A 20,342-nucleotide genomic window follows, 5' to 3' on the forward strand; every position below is an offset into this window, starting at 1 on the left:
TTCCGAGTCCCTGGGCTGCAGCAAAGTGTTTCAAGTATATGATGATGATAGTGCCCTCTTTCTTACACTGACAACTGGGAAAGATCATTCCATAAAGAAAAAAAAAAGGCAAAGAAAAAGAAGGACTATAACAATGGCAAAAAATATTCCCCGTACTTTCCCTTTGATTGCCTGCCTGCCTTATCACCAAATAAAAACCAGTAATTTTGACACAGTGTATCAAATGCTCTCTGTAGTGTTAGGCTCATATTGACCTTTTCGTACACTTCTCCAAATACATGTTCCAGGAGCATTTAGGAAAAAAATCAAAATTAGAAGTGGCTTTTCAAACATCTTGAAAGCAGATACCACCAACTCTTTAACTAATTGGCATTGCACTGAAAACTGATGCTGAAACCTTTCATAAATTGCCTGCCCACAGAATCAGTAATTTTCCCTTTTCCTGGTGAATATACCAGACTATCGTACATAACAACATTGTTATGCCCACTGAAAACCTTGCTTCTCTTCCCCCATCCCAAAAAGGCTATTCCCATTGGAAAGAGCCACTGGATTCCTTGGCTTAGTTCTCCAGTTTCATGGGATCCATTTGACAAGAATCAAATCACTTTGTTTTGGAAAGTAAAGCTTTTCCTCCTCTACTTCCCTGTACCTCTCAAGCCAGATTTGGACTATCTTCCCTGCTCAGCCTCTGCCTCTCATCGTTTCTCCTCTAGCCATACTGAACTATTATTTCCAAAGAAATGTTGAGCCTTAATCCTGTTACCATTAGCTCCTGTTTGCTTTAATTCTTCTCCCTGTGGAGTTTCACAGCAGGAGGGGAAGGCGGCAGTCAGTACATACACATAGGCTCATTTCCCCCAGGTACAGTTCTTCCTGATTATCCACTCAAGTGGGATTGTAACCTTACGGCCATTTCCATAGTAATGAGCACGGAAGATGCCACAATTGCCTAATGAGGCAATTTCTCTGGGCGCGCAGCAAAAAGCAGAGGTTGTTTAGCGAAAGAGAGAGCTCCAGCGAACAAGCAGCAACTCCATTTGCATGCAAGCGCCCCTGCAGCACCCTCAGCAGAGATGGAAATTGCAGCAATATAAAGTATGTTAATTCTCCTCTTAACAATACAAGGTATCTCCTCGAAGAGCTTTTTCTGAAGCAGAGGTGTTAGAATCGAGTCTCCACCATCACAGGTGGATTATCCAGCTTCTGTATAAACCAGGCTGGCTCCTGCAGCAATGCAGCTGCTTCGGTGTAATTCTGCCCTCAAGCTAGTAAGCCTCACTAAACCCAGTCTCTCCAGTGGGCCCTGTATCCTGATGCCCCAGCATTTGTGGTATCAACAGTGCTGTACGGGCTCACTGCTGCGTGAGCACGTTTTTTCTGGTTTTGGACCCAGGCAGGTTCTGGATGCTGAGTGGCACTGGTTTTTAAAGCCAGTAAGCTTTGCCTCAAGTGGCTGCGCTGAGGAGCATATTGCAGAGATACCTGAATTTGTGAGATGCTCTTGGTTAGGACCTTAACTTTTCACCTAGAAAAATCAAACTTGACTTTAATCTCTCCCTGCCTCCCGCTGTTCTCCCCATATGCTAGGAAATCAGAAAGTCTGATCATGAAAATTAAAGAGGAAACACATTCCCAGGAAAAGCCAGTGTCATTTCCAGCTACACTAGCATGGTCTTTCCCAAGTTCCTTGACATTTCATTAAGGTGACAACATGTGCAATTTGTGGAATCAATTGCAAAAACACGGCTGCTGGGAAATTACGTTTCTCCAACCCCAAATAAACGTTGGGCATGAGGTTCTGAAGCACTGTTTTGGAAGAGTTCTCAAAGGTAATATAACAGCAACAGTGTAATACTATGAAGTTAAAGGTTCAGGGAAGCTAGGGCCTTGTAACATGAAGAATCTCACCAGTGGTTTGAGCCAGAGGAAGACAGCTTTTTTCTAGTATACCAGGTTATGCACAAGCAATTCACAGTACACTTTCCTTATACGCACAATATTTATCTATACTAAAAGGACAGGAAAAAAGGAAACCTCCCAGGCAGTTTATAACCATGTAAGTTCAAGAAAACATCTTGGCTCTAGCTTAGACATAGAGTTTGCCGTAACATAAAACACATCTTTCCTGCCTTTGAGGATAAAGTTTCTGGCTGGTAACAATTGTTGTTCTGTTGGCTCCTGGAGAAACAGAGCTGGAAGAAAGACTAAGACAACAAATCCACAAGCAACTAAACAGGGGCATGGGATGACCAGATTTTCCGGCTTTTTCTTCTCTCAGCACATGTTACTCCATTTGTTGGTACGTATTGGTTTTAATACACCTGGAAATGAGCAGAGGTGGTGCCATCTTTCCAGCAACGCAGGGTTTCTACTGTGACAGAACGACACAGAGGACAGGTCTTCTCCCTGTCAAACCAGAGGCAGAGGCATTCTTCACAAAACACATGCTGTGGAGACAAAAGGGCATCATCACCGTGAGGGCAGGAGGTCCAGTCTTGTCACAAAGTGTGCACACTCAATAGGACAGCCACGGGAGCAACTAATGATTCAATTTCAGGTGGACAATGCAGCCGATTAGCAGTACTCACATGATATGAAAAATAAATCCCAGCATTACTAGTACATCAGTTTGCCAAAGCTAATGATATATTACTCTGTTTCTTAATATAGCAATAGAAAGAAACATTAAAAAGGCCTATGACATTTGGGTTAACAAAGTAGCTGAGAGGGTTTTCTCTACCACGTTTCCATCCTCAATTCCCTGGGTTATTTTACAAGTCTTTACTTAGCTCAAACAACCCTCTTTCTTCCCCCTACTCCTTATTGCATTTGCTTTTTTCTGCTCACATCACCCAGTTCTAGTCAGTAGCTTCGCAGTCCCAGTTTCTCCCTCTCTGTAAATGTCAGTTTTCACCCCTTACCTTCTCCTCTCATTTCTACACCGAGCCACAACAGGATTCTCCCTCCAGCCTGCCTTGGTCCCTATCAGGGGGGATGGCTGTCCAGCACACAACCCCATCTAGCCCCAGACTGGAAGAGCAGGAATAGGGCAAGAAGGGAGTATGAGAAGCCGTAAGAAGCTGAGACCTCCTCAACACATGTGGAGTCAGAAGAAATGTTAGTCATCAAAATCTCAACTCTGATAAGCACATACAAAGACAGCTTCTCTGGGGCTTACAGCCTGGTAACATCTGCACAGATGTTCACAGGAATAGTAAGAGGCATGTTTGATGCACAGGTGACCTACTTGCTTTAATTTGATAACCCTGTTACAAAGCATGGGAATGTTAAAGCTTTCCAAAAAAAGGCTCTTGAGCTTTATTTTGATATCAGAAGAGAGCATATATCCCACCAATTCCATTCCCAGAAATGGCTGAATCATTCTGCCTAAGGTTTTCCTGCACGCATCCACACATCAGCCAGAGACAGCCTCCAGGATGCAGAATTTCAACCCCAACAGACAGAGCTTGACCGAGTTAAAAGCAACTGAAGAGGAAAATCTTGGGGAAGCATTACCAGTCTTGCCACGAGGCAATGCCTTCAGCTGGCCTCTGATATATTAACAGAACCCATGGCAGTGTGGTGTGTTCGAAGGGTTTTGCCAGCACCAGATTAGGACTGCTGCATTACTCAGAGCATGCGATTCTTAAGCTCTAGGTTTCGCCAGTGTTTACCAAATGAGAAACAGGACAATTCCCAGTTACTGGCAGCGGTGACCAACGTCGATATGCAGAACTACTTTTATTCCTGGCCAGGTGTTCAGAGGCCAGACCATGATTACACAGTGATGCACCAGCCTTCACGCACCCTATCAGGCTCATTCTGGATCTATGCCCCTCTCATAGCACTTGCCTGTAATTCGGCTGGCCTGTTGACTAGCCAGTCTCCCCAAGGGTCAGATAAAAACGTCTTGCATTCTAGATCCAAGATCTGGACTGCCAACTGGCAGTTCCTGGACTACAAGGCTGGTCTCTTCCATCTCAATAGCTATGATCAGCCCCTGAAGAGCAGCTCAGCTATCATGAACCACTGACTACTGGAAGAGGGCAATAAATATCCACTAGGACCTAGATCAAGACCCAGCGAATTATTTTAGAAGTACCTAGGCTAACTGTGCCTCTCCCCAGCAGCAGAAGTTAACCAAATGAATGCCAACAGGGGAACCTGACGTGCGAAGTTTGGGGTCTTACCTGGCACATAAGGATCACAGGTTCCCTGAATTCTGCTTGGCAAATGGCACAGATATCGCCTGCCTCACTGCACTGCTGGCTGGTAGCACGAACTCCGTAGGTCTGTTAGGGAGAGATGGAAAAAAATCCCAATGTCAAAGGGTTTGAAGATAATCTGGTTTGTAGCTAAGCATATACGTAAGACATTGTTCTTCACACCCAGATTCCCTGCATGACCTGGGAAGGACACCGGTGTTACATCACTGTGTATGGGGAAGGGAGATTTGGGCACCAGCACACAGAACACAGGGAGTCTGGAGCCCTGTGTTCTCTGTTTTGTTTTCCCCTCGAGCTGACTCCATCTTTTAGTGCCTCCACTTGTGGAGCAATGATAATGAAATTTAATGAGCTCAACAGGGAGCTGAAAGGATTAATTCAGCATCATTTGCAGAGGTGTTTAGATAGTGGGAGGTATTATTATTAGCAAGTTAGACAATAGAGGAAAGAATAACAGCAGCAGCACCCACAGGCTTCCCACTTTTCTTTTTAAATATGTGGAAGGTAAATGTTGCTTCTCCTATTGTAACAGTAATAGGGGAAATGGAAACATGCTGAGGAAAAATGACCGGCCCAAGCCCACAGAATAAGCAAGGCAAGCTCTAACAAACTTATGTTCCTTTCCTCTACAGTCTTTGATTTTACCATTTTAAAATATAAGTCACAGGATTTCACTGCAACAGATCTAAATATCAGTACTGTATAATGCGAAGCCTGGGATACTTTCTGTGCACTGTAGGATCTCTTTTAATGTCACTGCACATCAGACACTACATACTTCTATTTAAACTCTTTTTCACACTCTGCACTACAAAGCTTTGTCAGCTCCTTGCAGTTTTGGCCTCAATGGATTAATCCATATTACACGGGGCTTCCAATCAGACAAAACAGGCCAGACTAGCAACAATCTCTTACCATAGCTGGGACAGGGCAGATATCACAAAAGGGTCCTAACATCCCTGACAAGAGATACCAGCTTATCCAGCCATGGGACAACAAATTATTTTATTCTATGCTCCTGATACACTAAGCAGTTTTCAACTCCATCATTCAATAGTAACAAGGTTCCACCTATGAAACTGCTCTAATACGTATGACTACTTACCTGTGGGGTACAAAGAACCTTCAGTGCCTTCCGGACACTTCCCACACGACCACAGATGTCAAAAGACTGCAATAAAGACATTCCATTTTAGATACTTTTCACAAAATGTGTGTGTGTGTGTGCATGCACATGTGTGTGTACAGTCCAGAAACTCAGGAAACTGTTTCCAAATGGATGCTCAGAGGGAACAAAGATCCTAAGTAACAATGGTGCTAAAAAAGATTTCATGGTGATCATGAAATATGTGATAAATGTGAATGCACAGTGCAGAAGGGTAGCCAAAAAAAGCTCTGGTAACTATGGACTGCAAATCAGGGACTTTACAGGACAGAAAGAGGAGCAGACATCAGGGGGTTGTGGTAGGGTAAATTGCCCAGCCCCACTAAGTAAGAAAAGGCTAAAATGGACCCATTCCCACCCTGAGAACCGAGTACCTGAGAAGCCCAGAAGTGAGGTTAGAAAACACTGTGGCTAGCTTAAGAAAGAGGGAAGGAAGGGCAGTCTTTTCACAGGGAAGAGGCAGAAAACAGCTTTCCTCAGCCTCTGGGGAAAAGGGGGATTTCCAGGGCTGTGCGGCTCTGCCACACACCTTGACACTTCAGGGCCCAGATGATATTATGAAAGAAGGAGTGGGAATTGCCTGTCCTGCTGCAGAGAGTGATTTAGTGGAGTGCAGTGATTAAATGCTACCAAGAGAAGAACGGCCTGAGGAATGAGAAGCAGGACTGAGGCTGAGTTGCTCCCATCCACCTAAAGAGTGAGAAACTTCAAATGCCAGGAAGGGAGTGAGTTTCCAGCACCTTGGTACTTTGCAGACGCCCAAAGATGGCCAACAGCAGGGGCAACACCAGGTCCTTTTCTTCCCCCCTCCCTCTACTGCACAGCAAACATGATGTAACTGCATCTGGAGAGCAGCGCTCATTCGGGGCTCCTCATTAAAGACTAAAAGCAGTTCAGAGAAGGGCAGAAAATGAGCCTGCAGAAAATGCTTTCTGAAAAGAGACTAAAAGACATAAATATTTACAGCTTGGCTGAGCAGTACAAAAGTGGGGGAAAAAGATGATAAACTGCCTACAAATATCAAGGGGCTGAGCAAGAGAGGAGATACTCAGCATTCTTAAAGTGAAGACACGGTACTCCTAATAAAAGGGAAAACAGCTTGAAAACCTCATCTAGTATGCCAGCTTCATCTTCCCTATCTGCTGGTAGAACACAGGGAAAAAGGCACTATGAGCTAGACAAGATATGAAGAAACAATTGTGCAAAGAACAGCCCTGCATTAATCGGGAGAAGGGCCAGATGACATAACAGGACCTTTCCATTTCCAACCTGTCTGAGTGAGAAGCGGCTAGGAGGGCAGGGGAAGATGTAATACAGAATACGCAGAGCTGTCTTGGACTAGCAGTACAAAGGCATCAGAATGCCTGGAGTGGGCTTTCTATTTTTTTTTGGTTAGCATGATTAAGTGGGCTCACTGCAGGGAATGCCAATGAGATCATCGTGCAATAGACGTGGAATCAAATGAAGGCACCAATAATGCTTCCAGTCAGCACGTAAAAAGGCTCCCAGGGTCCTTCCAGTAATGCTTCCAGTCAGCAACCAGCACTTGAGGCTGCCGACTACTACAGGCTTTTTATCTCCTAACAAGGATAGGGATCAGCTCTTTTGCACAGTCCAATTCACAGCTTTCTCTGGTTGCTTTGCTTATAGCGTGACTTCTAGTGCCTTTGCTCTGGCTCTGATGTCTCCTCCTCTCCCAGTTATTTCCCCCCTTCCATTTTTTTTCCTCTGGAGTTTCCTGTACCCCCAAAAGATGCACGTTTCAGTAGTCTAACATCCATTTATCACCCCATGCACTGAAGTCTATGTTGCATCAGTCATCTTTCTAGCAATATGATTGCAACAATTGGGCTCACAGACAGTGAGTGCTTCTGTTCAGGATAGGGAAAAAATAAGACCTGGATGCTCTTACTGATGAACATCTGGGATTTCTTTGCCAAAATCAGAGGTTCACATTTATACAGTCCAGACAGAGACACCAAGACAGCTCCCATCAGCTGCACTATATACAACCTTCTGAAATTCGAGCCTGCCCTTTGTGGAGGGAAAGGGGATGCAGCCCTAGCTGAGCCCTGGATTTTTGCCAGGAGCACAGAAGGTCTGAGTGCCAAATTGGCTTCTGTGGTTTTTCTAATGTGGTTTGTGGCTTTGCTAATGTGGACTCCTTTGGGTATATTTTCAGTGTCTCAGGCAAGGAATTAGACCTGCAACTCTTGTGATTGTAAATGGGATGCACGCACCTAGTGTTTCATGATCTGTATTGGAAGAGTGTGCTCCCACTTTTCTTTCACTTCCAAGCAAAGTCTCTAGCGTGCAGACGTCTAATCCTAACCTGGACACATCTGTGGCAACTAAGTAGTTGCCACACCATTACCTGGGACATGTTCCTGGGCCTATCGCCCTTAAGCTGGCCTATCCCTCCATTTACACCTCTGATGAACTAGATGAATTAAAGGAAGAAACATGCATGTTAAAGGCACAGGCTGTAGCCAAGGCACTTTCACAAAAGTGCGCCCCACAGTCCTGGTCCTAAGTTGGAGTCAAGGCCAGTAAATAGCTGTCCTCTCCTCATGGAGCTTCTAAATGACAGATCGGCAGAACTTTTCAAAACGAGGTTGCTTTTCCAATCTAGATCATCACAACGCTACCTATAAAGGCTTTGTAGTACAGAAATGTCAAGTTAACCCATAAAGAACTGCTTGCACCTATGTGCCAGGGCCCTGAGTGCATTAATAGGCCTTCATGGCCCTGCCGAGCCTCACCTGGGGTCTCCACCCACAATCCCTGCCCATGGGCCCAGGAGCTCTATTTAAGCTCAGCCCTGGGGAGACCTCAGTTCATGTCTGAGCTGTGCTATGCAAGTGCTGGTTTCCAGTTCAGCCACAACCATGCCTGTGCCTTGCTATGGATCCCTCTGATCTGGACACCCCAGCACATGGACTGACTTCCCACTCTCACCTTGAGCCTGTCTCATTACTATGGCTATGCTCTGCAATTGTTAGACTGTGTCTGACCCTGGCTGCCTTCACCAGACCTGATCCTGACCTGTGGATTGATGTTCTGGCTTTACCTTGGACCTGCCTCACCACCTGAAGATCTGGACCCTTTAAACCTGGCTATTGCCTCCAGGCCTGCCCTGCTTGCCTTGTTTGGGTGCTGCAGGGCTAGGCCCTGGCTGGTGAGGCCCTTGCCCTGCCAGCTGTGTTTTTGTGCTTGGCTCCCCTTCCTCCAAGGAGCAGATGGCCTCCACTGCTTCCTCACACTATGAGGACTTCTCCAGGTGTAAGAAATGGTATGTAGAACTGCAGGTAAGCATCCCTTTTCCAGGTGTTGAGTAACTTTTGCAAGAAGGGACACCAGAAAGATCACTTGAAATCTGTCCTTGTAATTGTGATCTGTGTACTTGACCTCACAAGCCAGAAGGGCATGGAGGGGTTGGATGCTGTTGTCTAGAGCGGATCCAGACAATGACATCTCTGAAAGGGGCAACAATCCTCTCCCACAGCACAGAGTAAAGAGCAGAAAACATACAGCTGAGAGAGCAGATGGGTGTGCAGGGAACTACACTGGTCTCATGTGCCTTCTCTTCTGGCATGTTTGCTCTGTTTCTGGCTTGATCACAGACCTGCTGTGACCAAGTCACTTCACTTCCCATGACCTCCTCTGCCTATCTTGCTTACAAAAACTGTAAATTCCTTGACAGCAGGGGTTGCACTGCCCCATTCCTATACAATGTATAGCTGCAACTGCAGCCACATCTCACGTAAGAGCTATAGTATGATTTAGTATTGCTCAGCAATCCATTAGCCCCTTTGAGTTGTCTTCAGCTCAGATTCTTCTTCTCTGTTCTTCAGTCTGCTTCTGCAAAGCCATAGCCCCTTTCTCCTAGGCAGAGACAAGTATCAGGGCTGCAGCAAGCTTGACTCACTTGGCCTTTCTCAGAGGGATAGATAACACAGGTATATCATTGTTTGCTTCAGCTACTGCTCTGCCCCTAGGCAGGGTTCAATACGCACAATTAGAAATACAACCAGTTCTAGACCTCAGACTTGGGACTCTTCTAAGTCACACCTATTCATTTACAATTGTACAGGCAGACTTTGTGCTCTTAACATTCTTATTTTTGAGGAAACATTAATTACTCTTGTCCATCACTGAGATCCTGGACTTGTATCAGCCAGCCCAGGACCTAGAATGGGGCCAGAACCACCTGTTTTATCTAGGCAGGACTTGGATGACCCTCTCCCTCCCTGCCGCATTCAGCACTGTGAGTGTGAGTACCTACCCTGCCTTGGAAGTCAGAGGAAGGCTTAGAGAGAAACACTTAACTGTCTGCAACCTTCCTTTCAGTGTTGCATCTAGAAGTCTGGAGACAGCTAACATCTTTCAGTACTGGTCCCCCAAGACTCTGCTCCCATTCTCCTCTAGCCTTTATAGAAAGGTATTGGAAAGCAGCAATGACTTCATAAGCCTGATGCAACACTACATGAGCAGTCACAGATCTTCCTCTAGCTCAGCAATGCCCACGTACTGGTGAAGCAAAATGCTTTTGGCAACTGAAGCACATGGTGTCCCCAGCTGCTGCAGCTTCCCTTCCTGGGTAGTGATAGCAACAATCAAAAGGTATATTTGTTCCCTTCAACTGTGCTTCCTTCTCTGCTCTTGCTACAGCTCCCATAGAGGTTATTAATGAGGTGGTACTTGCCTTGCAGAGGCTATAGAGGATGATCAGGATCCCACCTAGGAAGTAGCTGCTGGATGGATCATCTCCCATGATGTATTTATACCATAGCTGGATGGGGACAAGGGAGCGGAACAGCTGGCTCAGCTCCTCAATAACCAGATAAAACTTTCCCTGTAGAACAACCAAGTGATACATGATTACTATCAGGAAGTCAAAAGAAGAGCACTTAACAGGTGCAGGCCTTGAAGCTCATAGGACTTGTGTTCACTGTCCACCTATGCACTCTGCTAAATGGTGCAAAGACCAGTATTCATGAGATGCAGCTTTCTTTGCAGCCATTTAACTCGGCGCCTAGAAAGGATAACTATCGCTTCATTGTTTCATAGTGTTCTCTTGCTCTGTCACTTACCCAGCTATTCTACACTTTCGAATCTTAAACTCTTAGAGCAGGTTATGGATATACACCTTATTGCATATCTGGACAATGCTACAGAACGCTAGCAGCAGAGATTAAGACTTACAGGGATCAATATGATGTAAATTGTAGATACTGTTAATAATGAGAAAAGGAATGCAAGGTAGGTCTCTCTGATCTTATGCCCCTTCTGAAGGTAGAGGGATTAAATGTAAGGTGACATCGGTCTTCCTGACAACTTTCTAGATCATCCCAAAGAATCAAATTAATTATCTATTTGCCAGCGTCCTTCCCCTTCCACTCAGGTGCGTGTTGGCTCTTGTACAGTACACAGATAAAAAGACTGGTGCTGAAAAAAACAACCCTCATGGCATTTTAAACTCAAAGATAGCAAACCTTCCTGAGGACCTTAAGGAAGAAAAGGGGGGGAGGCAGGAAGCATGCTGGTTTAAACACTTCTCTCAAAAGAGACTCAAAGAATGGGCAACATCCTTTGTAAACCTTCACCAAAGCTGTCCTTGCCATTCTGGTGTTTACTCCAATTAGAAAGCTTTTCTTCCTTGAAGGACACCTGCAAGGTAACATAAACTCCCTCCTGGCTTACTATGACCATGAGGTGCAAAAACTGAAATGGATTTTTATTACCACATAATTTCTATTTTAAAGCACCTAAGACTAGGGAAGCTGGCTAAACAAGGCTATCTAATTTAGGGCCCCCCAGTCTTAATGAGGACCTGTTTATGTTCTGTCCCACACTGTTTAAAAGGGAGAACTGGTGACAGGGCACTAGGTCAGGGCAAGCTGTAAGCCCAGAACTGTCCTTAATCTGTAATGACATTATCTGGACTGAAAGGTTTGTTTTTGACATGTCAAAATTCCTTTATTTGATAAGATCATGGAGAAGGGGAAATTCCCCTGGAATTTTGCTGTGTTGTCCCAGTTAGCTTTGTCATCAGTGATGTCATCACAGGCCAATCGTTAATTGGTGAGATTTGGAGTGGGGATTAAGTCCTCTGCAGTCCACAAGACTAGCAGCAGCTAGCGCCCTTCCCTAGGGTCTCAGAGATGAGATCACTCGGCAGGCCATCCTGCTGTACCGAACAAATCGAATCCTTCAGAGAGCTCTGGCATTCTCATGATCTCATATCCCCCCTGGGACAAGGAGTGAGGTCACACCAGCGGTTGCTAACGGACCTGAGCTGCTTTCTTCCTCTCCCCCCATCCCCTCCTCCTTGTTAATCCCAAGTGGCATCACATAGCAAAAATGTAACAGCAACAATCTGGGGTCCTAAATGCAAGCAATTTATTAAATTAGCACAGAGGTCTCTATCCAGCCTCATGCTTCAATACAATCATCGTTTATTTCAGGAGCCCCTGTGACAGAGGGTCGCAGTCTGCTAATGACTATGCTGTCACTTCCTTCCCTTCACACAGGCAGTTCTCCGCCTCCCCCTCCTCAGCCAGCTCTGATGAAAGCTACCAGCAAGCTGAAGGCAGCAAACTGTTTGCTTTCTCTGACTTGTTCCTCCCACCAGGCTCACACTCATCTTTTATTCAGCCTTGCTTCCCTAGCAGGCTGGGCTGGGACAGGTCACTGCTTACTTTCTCATTGCATCAGATGGAACTTCTGGATCCAGCATTTGGGTCATCAAAGCTGAAATTCTTCTGCAACAGAAGCTTTTGAGGCACTAAAACACTAGAGCCCACAGCAAGACATAAGGAAAGATGGGTCACAGGCAGCCCTAGAGGTCCAGACAGGCTGCGGAATTGGAAGTGGCAGAGCGTGGCTCTAAAACATGCAGCAAGTGACAAATTCCAGTTTTCTAACCACAAAATCTTCACCCTTTACAAAGCTTTCATAATTCCTTTATCTAATGCAAATCTTTCAACGTTCAAATGTTCAATGTTTCAAAAGTTTTCAATGGTAACTGTAGGTTATCAGGTTTTCTTAGCAGCTAGATACTTGTTAACACCCTCACAAGAGTGAAGTTAAGTTTCAAATGGATGCATCTCTCCATCCAGCCTGTTAACACCACCCACTTGACCATTTGAGCTTAGAGCTGATAAGCTTAGAGTGATTACAGCTAGGAGGAGGGAAGCAATACAAGGACAGCTGAGCATCATTGAGAAGAGGACTAGAGCTACAGTAAATGCTTTCAGAAATGTAAGTCTTGTCAGGCATCTCAGTGCAACACACCAGCCCTTTTTTAAACTAGGAAAAGCACCTAGAAAATCAGAAGTAATTCTGCAAAGGGCTGCAGCAGAAGGCGGGTGTTCCTTCTGAGCCAGAAGCTTGGAAAACAAGGGTTGTTCCCTATAACTTCAGGAGCAAAATTTAGCCTTCTGATAGCAGGAACTTATTGCAGATGGTACCCATCACTTGTAAGCGCACTCAATATACCTTTCTGTCTTCTACTTTTCAGCTTTGTTATATCTTGGTTATCTAGGTTGAAGTTTTCAAAGCCAAATCTTTGTCTCAAGCTGTATGTTGTCTGAAAACTTCAGCTAAAGTATTTCAGCTATTTCTCATCAAGATTAGGAAGAATTGTGTGTTACATTAAGCCCAAATACAATTATTTCTCCTGTGCATCTGACTTGGAACAACAGTTTGAAATAAGGCAAGGCCTGCCTCTGTTAGGTGACTTCTCCTATTTCATAAAAATCCATGTAAATCTGGGAATCTTGAATATACTTTATAGAGATTGAACAGCTCTAAGATCACCAAAAGCTATTTTTGGTGAGCCTGTGAGCCAGCCCCAATGCATGACTGGACTGTGCAGGAGCCAGCCCTCCAGAGCAAGCGCATCTACCTTGCTGGACTGCAGAGATTGAACAGGATACAACCTGAAGTTACAGCTCCTCATTAGGGTAGAGTCAGATACCAGAAAAGAGGCTCTGCTCAAGCCCTTGGAACAGGTTGGAGTTAAGCCTGACTAAAAAGTAAGAAGTACACTGCTTACCCTGCTTCCTCTGTAGGGTCAGTTACTGTAAGAGCTGACAGCCTACTACTGTTATCAAACACTTCATTAGCACAAGTGGCAAAGGACTGTGCTGTGGATCTATAAGGCAACTCTGCTCATGAGCCTTGTGATACCACATGGTGAAATTTTGATTCCTATTTTTTTTCCAGAATGCTTTGTTAAAAACTAAGTCAATGACTCATGTATAACCCTCCATTTTCCTCTACCTCCTTCACCCCATAGAAAGACCATTTTTATACTTCAAATCAAGCGCTGCTTTTGAAAGAGCAGAATTTAGGATTTTCATACAATTGCAATTTTCTTTCTGTACTTGCAGTATTATACAGTCTGTAATGATGTGAACACATACTATTTTTTCACAGAGGGTGAGTGGTACTCATTAAGTGTGTAACTTTTTAGTATTGTTATATCCTCATTACTTGATGGCAGATCTGCATCCTATCACTTCATGCTATTTGAGCTCTGCTCAGAGTAGCAAAATACTAAAATTTCTTCAGTCTCTTTATGACATCACCACTACAGTAAAAGATTTTAAAAAAATCACCTTATTTTCACAGTGCTGGCTGACATAAGGGACAGCTATTCTCTGCATTTTCTAAATGAAAACTTGAGACATGGGAAGACTAAGGTTAACGTTGTTCTGGTGTCCAAGCTGAGATGTCTGGGATTAGACTTTTTAGAAAGCACTTAATTTTATAGATCACGTTACCATTAAAAGCTAAACCACTGACTTCAGTTTGCAGCTGTACATGACTTTTCTAGAATCACATAGGAATTATTTGGCAAAGTAAAGGATGGAATTTAATTCTCCAGTGTAGCATTCAACTTTAACTTGTAGAACATTCTTCTTCTTCCAATGGTCTCTTTGTTCTCTATGCACTTTCCAGTTTCTACAACAGCTTCTTTCAATACCTCACCTTGCTTCATCCATGGGGCACAGTATACGCTGGTGATGAATAGAAGAAGTCTTACAGAAAAATAACATGGAATCACATAATTAAAAATTGAATCACAACATATACACACCAAAAGGGGGCAAATTACAGCTGCAGAAGCAATGCTAATTCTGACATAGCCTAAGCGAGCATTGACTTTGTAGTCCCTTTTGACATAAGGCTTTGCATAAGTGTGCATGTGTGCCTCCACAGAAGGAAACAGAAAGGCATGCTAAGGTTTTACACAGCAGAATTAAAATGGGATGTGAGAGAAGTTGCAATGAGGCAACTGTAAGTTGTGATTAGCACTCAAGGGAAGTTCCAAGTCTCACTTGTTCTGTTGCCAGCAGCATTAGGACATATTCTGAAACAGGAAGATGTGAGAAAAAACTTTTGAGACCTGCTGGCAATTTGGATCAGAGGAGAGCAAGCTCTGCTGAGATTTCAGGTCATATTGCCAATATAAGAAAGTGTTAGGTAGGAGCAGTAAACAGGATTGTGGCACAGAGGATGCTGGTGAAAATCCATGCAAGACTAATGAGGAGTAGTTCCTAGGTGGGACTAGAGGGGAAAATGAGATTTTTAGTTAGTGCACAGCACTTCTGAAAGTCACATCTTGGATATCTTAAACTGGAAAGTTAAACTTGGAAGGCACCTAAAAGCAATGATTCCTTTAAAAAGTTCAGTAGCAGTGACTTTCAAAGTGTGTTAGGGAGAAGGACAGAAAAGAGTCCCAGTTCCTCAGTACCTAGTCTATGCTTTAGTCTTTTTATTTCATAAGTAATAAATCCCACACTTCTGATTCTGGGACACCACATCTGTCCCAGGCTGCAACAGGGAAAAGTCTTTGCAGAACCATCACGTAGTTCCTGTGGCTCTAGAGGATCAAAGCTCAGACTGTTGTCCAAGAAGAGTGAATCTATTTCTGTGTGAGTTCCCCCAAAGAGCATCCAAGATACTCAAGGAGAGGGTAATGAGAGGATAGGCTATCACCTATCTGGAAACACCACTTTAGCCACACTATTAGAGAAGACTAGGATTAACTGGCATATCGCACAGTACAAGAGAGCACAGACAAGGAACAGGAAGATCTTTACCTGGATGTGTTTTGTAACATGTCATCTACGTGTACATACATACATCCCACTCCCAGTGCTTGTTTTAAAGCTTCTGTATTTTTTGATCAGCATCTAGAGGACTCAAATGCTCCAAGAGACCTTGTTTTTCACGAAAAAAATGTATACAAACTTCATGTTAAATGACTGACAAATATCTGGCCCCACGACGAAGGAGGCTGCAGGGACATTAGAAGGCTGCTGCCATTACCATCCCAATTAACACAACTTCCCTCTGGCACCTTCTCTCCTAACGTGAGCCTTCTGGAAGAGGCTGTGGCCTAGAGAAAATGCTTTGGCAGCAGCAAACTGTTCCAACTTGCCCTCTTTCCCTTGATGCAAAAGGATGGACTTTGTTCTATGTCATGGGTTGTTCTACTTGAATGCCTAGTACAAGAAGAGCTTGTTGCTCAAGGAGCATAAACCCTCTGCACATGCAACTCATTTGTGTAACTAGTCATGTGATGGAGGAAGGGTCAGTCTGCCCAGTGAGAAAGGCTGTGCACCAGGATCTTGGACCATGGTATCTCATGGAGCTGAGCTCTAACACAAGATGGAGGCAGGCTGCAGAACAATTCTAATCATTAGAAGGTAAGTGCTCATCTTCCTTACAATAATGGTTTAATTATACATGGCTGTGCACAGAGACAGAAAGAGGTGATGACTTGATATCAAAAGTAACTGTGGACATGCTTGTGCTTCATTAGCATGGAAGAGCACTGGGGCTACTCCAAATCAAGTCTTACTAGGTTCAGACTCACAGAATACACAGTTATCACAGATCAGCTGACACTGCAATACATTGCCTTTAGATAGTTTGCTCCAGTTGAATGATCCAAATCGTACTACTTTGTGCAAAAGACATTCTGATATTTTTTTCATGTCCAAGGTGCAGCTTCAGAAGGAATATGGAAAGCTTAATGTGCCAGTTTACATGGCAAAGCTGTAACCATCTATGCTAGGAAATACGGTATGCACCTGAAAAAGGTATCTGGTCCAAAGTCCAAGTGCAACACTATGTGAAGAATGGCTGCCACATACAGGCCAAGTTCTCTCCAACTAGATTTGATGAGATGGTACTTTAAAAAAAAAAAAAAGCACCAAAAAACCCAATCAACCAAAAAAAAGCCAAGCAAATATTTTCAGAGATGCAGCGAGGAGTCCACAGTGCTAGTGTGGGCTAGTATTTGTACGCTTGCCACTGACACCATTTAAACAGCATAAAGAAAAACCTTCACATGAGTAATGCCAGTCTTGCCACAAAAAAACCTCATTTGCAATGTCTAGATCCAGCTTTCAAACAAAACTAACAAGTATTTATTCAATAGTAATTTCATGCTATGTTTTCAAGAAACAAATGTTAGTGTTTTCCTTTTGAATTTTCAACCTTCTGGAAATGCAGCCCCTTATAACTTGGCTGCACATCTGTATTGAGCATGTAAAGAAAAGTCATACTTAGGTCCTTTCTTATATACCAGCCATTAAGACTGTTGGGGGAAAAAAAGTGTCCTTGGTATCTTTCTGCCCTATAGAGATAGGGATATATATAAAAAAGAACCTGGGATACCAGTTTCTTCGAGTCCTTTTGGTTTGCTTTGCTTTCTCCCTCCTCCCCCCCCATGCTTCACTCCATTCTCCGTGATACCAGCTTAGATTGCTGACAACAGCATGAGGAGGGGATGGGAGACTTGCAGGCACCTGGGATTTCCTAAACGAAATCTTTGGCAACTGTGTCTTTTTATTATTTATTTCCTTATTTTTAATTCCACCCCCCTCAAGCTGTCATTCCTTAGCAGTGAAAATGAAAAGCTGCCATTTATGTGTGTACAACAATGGAGGCTTCTGCAGGCCACATGGCTCCTGCAGTTTAATTTACTTTAATTCATTTTATATTGAACCAAATGATCTTATTTGCCTTTTTTAATGGAGAGCCTTCAGCATGCAGGGTGGGAGCCAAGCCCCCCTTCCAAAGAAATTATGAGCCCAGCTGCTATTAAAACTTGTACTCAGCTTGATGTGCCCATCACGGCTCATGGGGGAGGAAGGGACATCTTTAGCCACAGGTATGCTCCTTCTCCCACAAACTCCCACCGATCGCAGAGGCCTAAGATTGGAGTCTGATGTTGCAGTTACCTTCCTTTTTCGGCTTTTTCTCTCCTATTCACAAGCTCTTCTTTGTCTGCCTTCCAGCCTGACTGTAGTCTCACAGCCTCTCTTGGCACCTCTGTTTTCCAGGCTGGTTTGGAACCTGGGAAAGTCTGGGATTATTTTGTCAAATTTTCGGTCTTCCCTCATTCTTTGGAGGGGTTGCTTGCACAGATATTCCATTTCTGAGTTATTCAAGCCTCGAGAACTCTGGCTAGTTGTATCCTGATAATGTAGCAGTCCTCACGCTTCACACTTCAAGCACTCGTGATCACATTTACTGCCCTCTGTATTCTGATTGCAAAGACAAACTTCTTTTTCTGCCTTTTAATTTTAGTTTGCTTTTTCTCAGTTAGCATAAACTGATGTTATAAATCCAAGATGGTTCTTGATATCAACTTAAACCAAACATTGCCCTTCCTGTGATGGGGCCATACTAGGAACACATGACCCAGGTACTTTAGATTGGGAGAACTGAGTGCTCTAGCCCAAATTTTTAATGTGTTCACTATTAAAATGAAAAGATGCATCTAACTGAGGTAAGCAGAGTTTAGTACTATTCACTATTTTCATTAATGATCTTGATGGAACAGAGTAAGCTTATCACATGTGCAGTTGACGCTAAACTGGGAAAGGCTGTAAACACACTGGAAAGAAGGATTATAATCCAAACTCATGTTGACAGACTGGAGAAATGGTCTGGAAAACAGGGGGGACTGAAGACAGTCCAGAAGAGAATAATAAGATCTGGAACGAACGATCTCTGAGAAAAGACTCAAAAAATTGGTGTTGTTCAGTCCACAGAGAAGACTGAGGGGAAATATGAAGACTTCGATGTGTAAAAGGAATAGAAGAATCTGATCTTGCTCCAATCACAATGGATATGGAGAGGTAAGAGACTTAAAAAGAGGACATTGAGAGGAGATGCCTCATACTAGAAAGGCTATGCAAGCATCAGTGAAAACCACATAGTATTCAGAGAAGACTAGAATCTCAAGGAGCAGCATGAAAAGCCACACTAGCTTTGGAAGTGCCTTTGAACTTCCAAAATGAGAAAAATCTGAATAGCCTGCTCAGAGGTTGAGTGCAGAATGATCAAAGTCCCTGATATCCAATCCATGGGCAAGTTTTATCTATTGCTGACTGCCAGCAAGAAGGTACTGCAAGGAAGCTCAAGACTACATACCTCTATCCCATTCACAGCTGTGCTGAACTCTCCCTGACAGTGCAGCAATCTCCACTTCAGGCCCTTCATTATGGGGAGCTAGAGGCTGCTGTTCTGACTAGTTATATTGGCAGAAAAATTCTCAGTATATATATCTTGAAAAAAATCTTCTAGCTCTACTCTGAGTTTAATTTGTATTTCTCCAGCAGCTTGCTACCTGCTACCATTAAGTGACAGCTGTCCAGAGTTCATAAACTATAAGCTAGGCTTCAAGCAGAAACACTACTGTGTTGTGAAACAATACTGCATATGGGGAGGAAGAGAGTAACGTTGTATCTGGCAAGTATTAAGATAGCAGATAGCAAATAACTTGATAAGAATTTCGTCAAAGTTAATGTGCCTAAAGTGCAATAGAACTGTTCTAACTCAGAAAAAGCTTACATTTAAAAAAAACTCATCTGAAAAATAAGACGTGTAGCATTGTGCTGGCCTGTAGAAGTAAGCTGGGTCATCAGGCTCAGGGAAAGAGCTCAGCTATGTGGTTACCAATTACAATTTCTATGGCATCCTGGGGTTCTCTTGGAGCTCTCCCATCCTAGTTTGATCTTGCTTAATTTGTTACACCAGATCTCATCCCTGGTTGGCTTAATGGATGCAGTGTAGAGAGGGCGATAAAAATAAATCCAGATCCATAGTGGTAGGTAACAGCAGTCTCAGATGTCAAGGGACAGTGAGACTATCAACAACATCCTAAGACAAAAAGGGACTTAAAAAAAAGTGAGAAATATTGCTATCCAGAAAAAGGTATTAAAAATGAAGCATCTGTGCTCTGAGTCATTATAGGCCCTTGACAGATGTGATCTTACCAGCCTCCCACTGTAGCTGCAAATAAAGACCCCTTCTCTTTCTTCTCTCCCGACAAGGATTAATGAGTACTTGGGATAGCTCTCAGACAAGCAAGCAAAGGCTGTGAACCTTTTCCAACACTGCAATTTATCTTGGGAAGACTATTCACATCACTTTTCCCTCCCTCCCCAGGCTGGATTATGCTCTGACCTAGCACATTAATCTCCCAAAATAAAATAAAAATAAGAGAAGGAAAAAAAAAAAGCTGGACAATTGCCAGAAATAAATTAATAACCATCTCAAATAGCCCTGCTGTGCAGGAACAAACTGCTCAACTCCCCTGCCACCTATGTCATTTGTAAGCAAAACTATTCCCAGTTTAGATATCTCCTTAAGTGCCCTGCCTGAGACTTTCAGCGATTAACGATAATATCTTGCATCTACGTAGTGTCTTTCATCCCCACAGCTGCCAGAAAGTTTCTTTACCAAATGCACATAACACAATTGATATGTTTGCCACTGAAATGTAGACACTACTAAGTGGAGGAAGAGGCAGCATGACCGATCTGTAAGAGTAAAAAAAACAAATCTGAAAAGGTATATTTCAAGAGAGAATGTAGTGAGAAAGTTTCAAAAGTTAGGCCTAGTCTACATATGATTTC

General features: G+C 43.6%; 1 protein-coding gene across 1 annotated transcript in view; it reads right to left on the reverse strand.

The window, feature by feature from the left end:
- Nucleotides 1–379: 379 nt before the first annotated feature.
- Nucleotides 380–20,342, reverse strand: part of RNFT2 (ring finger protein, transmembrane 2) — a 29,753-nt gene continuing 9,790 nt past the window's right edge. The window contains exons 6-9 of the mRNA XM_050906931.1: nucleotides 10,100–10,249; nucleotides 5,335–5,400; nucleotides 4,194–4,295; nucleotides 380–2,450 (exon numbers count right to left, since the gene is read on the reverse strand). Of these exons, the coding sequence (XP_050762888.1) occupies nucleotides 2,316–2,450; nucleotides 4,194–4,295; nucleotides 5,335–5,400; nucleotides 10,100–10,249 (453 nt within the window). The 3' untranslated portion in view covers nucleotides 380–2,315. The remainder of the gene's footprint in view (nucleotides 2,451–4,193; nucleotides 4,296–5,334; nucleotides 5,401–10,099; nucleotides 10,250–20,342) is intronic.

This window comes from Gymnogyps californianus, chromosome 16, assembly GCF_018139145.2.
Source record: "Gymnogyps californianus isolate 813 chromosome 16, ASM1813914v2, whole genome shotgun sequence".
Lineage (NCBI taxonomy): Eukaryota > Metazoa > Chordata > Aves > Accipitriformes > Cathartidae > Gymnogyps > Gymnogyps californianus.